This window comes from Physeter macrocephalus, chromosome 6, assembly GCF_002837175.3.
Source record: "Physeter macrocephalus isolate SW-GA chromosome 6, ASM283717v5, whole genome shotgun sequence".
NCBI lineage: Eukaryota > Metazoa > Chordata > Mammalia > Artiodactyla > Physeteridae > Physeter > Physeter macrocephalus.
This window is the reverse complement of record NC_041219.1, coordinates 82,943,759-82,948,519: the sequence shown is the minus strand read 5'-3', so window position 1 is coordinate 82,948,519 and position 4,761 is coordinate 82,943,759. Positions and strand designations below refer to the sequence as shown.

The 4,761-nt window shown below is 33.3% G+C and overlaps 1 protein-coding gene across 2 annotated transcripts in view; it reads left to right on the top strand.

Annotated features, from left to right (window-relative positions):
• The window catches only part of SLC16A7 (solute carrier family 16 member 7), a 184,942-nt gene extending 181,199 nt beyond the window's left edge, over positions 1-3,743 (top strand). For both annotated transcript variants that reach the window (XM_007111953.3, XM_007111954.3), the window contains exon 7: positions 1,872-3,743. In XM_007111953.3, coding sequence (XP_007112015.1) covers positions 1,872-2,158 — 287 coding nt within the window. In that variant the 3' untranslated portion in view covers positions 2,159-3,743. The remainder of the gene's footprint in view (positions 1-1,871) is intronic.
• The last annotated feature ends 1,018 nt before the right edge of the window (positions 3,744-4,761 follow it).

Sequence of the window (4,761 nt, the reverse complement as noted above, 5' to 3'; positions counted from 1 at the left end):
GGTATCATCTTTAATTTCTTTCATCAGTGTCTTATAGCTTTCTGCATACAGGTCTTTTGTCTCCCTAGGTAGGTTTATTCCTAGGTATTTTCTTCTTTTGGTTGCAATGGTAAATGGGAGTGTTTCCTTCATTTCTCTTTCAGATTTTTCATCATTTGTGTATAGGAATGCAAGAGATTTCTTTGCATCAATTTTGTTTCCTGCAACTTTACCAAATTCAGTGATTAGCTCTAGTAATTTTCTGGTGGCATTTTTAGGATTCTCTATGTATAGTATCATATCATCTGCAAACAGTGACAGTTTTACTTCTTCTTTTCCAATTTGTATTCCTTTTATTTCTTTTTTTTTCTCTGATTGCTGTGGCTAGGACTTCCATAACTATGTTGAATAGTAGTGGTGAGAGTGGATATCCTTGTCTTGTTCCTGATCTTAGAGGAAATGCTTTCAGTTTTTCACCATTGAGAATGATGTTTGCTGTGGGTTTGTCGTACATGGTCTTTATAACGTTGAATTAGGTTCCCTGTATGCCCACTTTCTGGAGAGTTTTTACCATAAATGGGTGTTGAATTTTGTCAAAAGCTTTTGCTGCATCTCTTGAGATGATCATATGGTTTTTATTCTTTAATTTATTAATATGGTGTATCACATTGATTGTTTTGCATATATTGAGGAATCCTTGCATCCCTGGGATGATGGTGGCCTCATAGAATGAGTTTGGGAGTGTTCCTTCCTCTGCAATTTTTTGGAAGAGTTTGAGAAGGATGGGCGTTAGCTCTTCTCTAAATGTTTGATAGAATTCACCTGGGAAGCCAGAATGATGGAAATTCTGACTAAACAAATAGGTCTATTTCAGAATCACCTGGAATATGCATATGATATATAATATGGATTTGTGTATACTAAATTTTGCCAGTAATAATTATTTTTAAGAATTAGATGCCTGCATAAGCAAGAGGCAAAACTAAGTATAAACAGTGTAAACTGAAGCATGTTTAAAAGTCAGTAAGCTTTGCAATTATATGGCACCAGGCAAGTTTTTCAATGTTCTCAATAATCAAATGGAACAAAAACTTTCTTCCTGATTAGTTTGGCCTTAATAATTTAGATTCAGATAAAGTGAAAAACTGTGATTAGCCTAAAAAGTGACATGACACTTAACCAAGAGGTTTGGTGAAGCCATTTTACAGAGTAGTTAAGAATACGAGATGCAGACAGACTGGTTAGAGCCCAGATTCTGCCACTCACTCACTGGCTACGTAACCATGGTCAAATTACTGCGTAGTGATCTTGTAAGGATTAAATGCAAAATTACAAATAAAGCGCTTAGCCTAGTGCTAGGCATAGATAAAGCATTTAGTAAATATTACCCCCATAGGAACCTTATAAAAGCCTCTGAATTTGTCCTAAAGAATGTAATTTTTCCTCTTTATCGAAAAGATAGTAAATTTGGAAAGGATGAAGCAATCTCAATATGTATGCTATAAATCTATTCATATATATGTTTACATTTGTAAATATGTATATGTATTTCTACACATTTCTAAAAATGTATCTTACATATTTATGTATCTATGAATATATTCACAAACACATATATACCTAGCTTGTCTTGGTTGCACACTTTTATTGAGGGTAGTAATTTTCAATAAATTTAATATGCTGGTAATATAATGCAGAATGTGCCTGTAAATGCCTTTACTATGCATATGTGGAAGTCATAATCTAGAATATTTTTTTCTTTATTAAACTCTCATTTAGTATTAACTTAAATAAGAAATAGGTATGCAGTGTGGAGAAGAATTTATTTGAAAATGTTAACATTTTATGGCTGATTTATTATGCTGTCTTAAAAGACATTCTTTGTCTCTTAGGTAAATTGGTGGATGAAACTGGACAATATAAATACATGTATGTGGCCTGTGGAGCTATTGTAGTCCTAGCCAGTGTGTGGCTGCTCATTGGCAATGCTATAAACTACAGACTGCTCGCAAAGGAAAAGAAGTTGAAAGAGACAACAAAGAAAATGCATACACCTGAGTCCCAAGAATCTGAATCCTTGAAGACATCTATAAGTCATGATGTTAGTGTCAAAAGTATCAAAAGTCAAAAGTCAAAAGGATCAGGGGTTAATCCCTCAGAAAGAGAAACTAATATTTAACAAGAATCACATCTCTGATTTCAGTGTTTATGACTTTCTTAGGAGTATTTTTTTTTCAACATATTAGAAGGTTTTTAGTTGAAATGAGGAGTCATAATTAAGTATGGAAAAGAGATTTTCCTTAATGGCAACATTTTAAAAAGTTTGTTTTTTAAAACTTATTTGGGCAGTTAAGTTTTGAGATTATGCATATAAAGAATTCATGCAATGGGTTTATTTCCACACATGGCTCTGGTTGCGGTGGTTAAAATGATTTTGAAGTCTTCCAGTGACTTCCATCTTGGTTATAGAGATCTGAATCCCAAACCACTGGTTTAAGTAGTTAGAAGGAGTATGTTTACTCCTGTAAGACTATCCTCTCCACATTTCATTTTTTATTTGATATTAAAGTATGAAATGGAATTGAAGGAAAGGAATTTTTCCCAAACATACACACACTGACTTTCACACACTTAAGAACAAGCACACAGGGCATTGGGAGAAAAAAGACAAGTTCAAAAAGAATATTATCACTGCATTTTTTTAAATCCATGGAGAAAAAAGAAATGTGTTATATCTGCATACTACTTTACAGTGTAGATTTTAAAGATAAGAACATGGGTGAAAATGAGGGTGGCCTTAATTTGAAAATACAACTAACGGCTGTAAAAAAAAAGCATATGCATATATGAAATAAATTTGAAAAAACTCCATTTTAAACCATTATTTCTGAGCACTGTCCGACTTGATCATGCATGCACGTGATTTCTTTGAGGAGGACCACCAGTACCTGGTGCTAGTGAATAGAACCCTCCAATGATTTTCAGAATTTACTAACATGTAAATCAAATTAAAAGCCTAAATGACTCCTAGCAATGAGCTGTCTATTGATTTTAAAAGGATTTTAGTTAGTAATCCAGAAAGTAATAACCAGGGACTTCTTTTAACCAAATTCAATCCAGACTCGCTGTTATACTGAGACATCAAAGTGGAATCAACCGGAATCCTGGTTGACAGGCTTACATATAGGCAAAATTTTAATTTTTCCCAACATATAGTGGTGATCAGAGGGTTACTGTTATGAGTAATCCATCTGAGTAAAGCTAAGAGTGGGAGGTGCTTATAGTGAGCCCTCCAAGCTCTCTCATTTCCCTCTCCTCCATGACAAGCAAAAGCAAGACACAGAAATCCAAACAGGCTTTTTACTCAGCCACTGAAAATATCTCATATTATAGGAAAGGTAGCACTTGAAAATTCCACCCTCTACCGATAAGCTTTCCTGCTGCCTGCGGGCATAACTAAACCAGGAGACTTAAAAACGGCTTCTAGAACTGGAGGTTGTGTATGATTTGATATATACTTGGAAAGTGTAGATTTAGTTTATAACTTGATAGAAAGAAGCCTGCAACATGCCAACCCAGGTTAATTTAGCAGTTTCTCATTCTCATAACTATGTGAAAACATCTGGGACTGAATCACTCTTGAATACAGAAGCATATGATAGATCTGTGCATTCAGAACTATAAATACCATTTTGAGTAAGTACTTTAAACAAGAAAGAATTTATACTTTAGGTATAAAGTTATAAATATTCACCTTTATAAATCTGAAGTTTAAATTAAGGTCATGATTAATAAAAAGAATTTAGTTCTTAATTATTGAAGTAATGTCATTCTTAAGATGTCAAAAGGAATTTGCCGTTCTTCTTACTATTATTATTGCAGTAGAGGCAGGTGCTATTCTTATTTCCTTTAGGATTGCACTTGGATTCCAAGCTTTTGTGATAGTTAACACTAGGGATTTGATTTGTAAACTTTAGGCACTGTTTAAGCATGTGGCTCATGTTTAGCAAGCTATATAAAATTCCGTATTTCAATTAACATTCAATTTTTTGCATAGAGAAAGATATTTGTATTTTTTAAATATTAACTAAAACAATATGTGCCAATACCATAGGTAAATAAATCAGGGAAAATGTGACAATATATAGTTGTTCTTAATTTAGTTTCACCCAATCTTGAGTCTTGAATGAGCTATTTTCATATTATTAGTGTTTGTATTGAACTCTGACTTGTCATAAAAAGTGTGACATCATAAATTGTTCAGTAGCTTTCCAATCTTAAATGTTTCCAAAAAAGTGCCTTGAATTCTCTGAAGATACATATTTAAATTAATATAGATAATAGACCTCTGGGACAAGTAATGATCATGGGGTTTTAGGGCTAAGGCATAGTCCTTTTTATCATCTGCTGGTGGGTGCATTCCAGTGGCTTTCTCCATGGAAGGAGGTTTATTTACTTGCTGATGAGATTCTTGTCAAGTCAAAACCAATTTGTATTTGTTCTATTGCTCTTTGATCATCTTCTTTAACTTTTCATTCCTAACACTGATTGTATTAAATTGTTAAAAAAGAAAGGGAAGTGAAATTGCACATTCAAAGCACATGACATGATGTATACAGTCATGTCTGGCAGTAGCACTGCACAAAGTTACAAATACGTATGCATCTTAATTCCTATATATAAATGTTGAAAGTTAAATCACAACACACTTGAAACAGTGATATAAACTCACACACAGGTTTCAGAATTGTTTCAGGGTAAAATAAATGTTTCAAGTTGTTT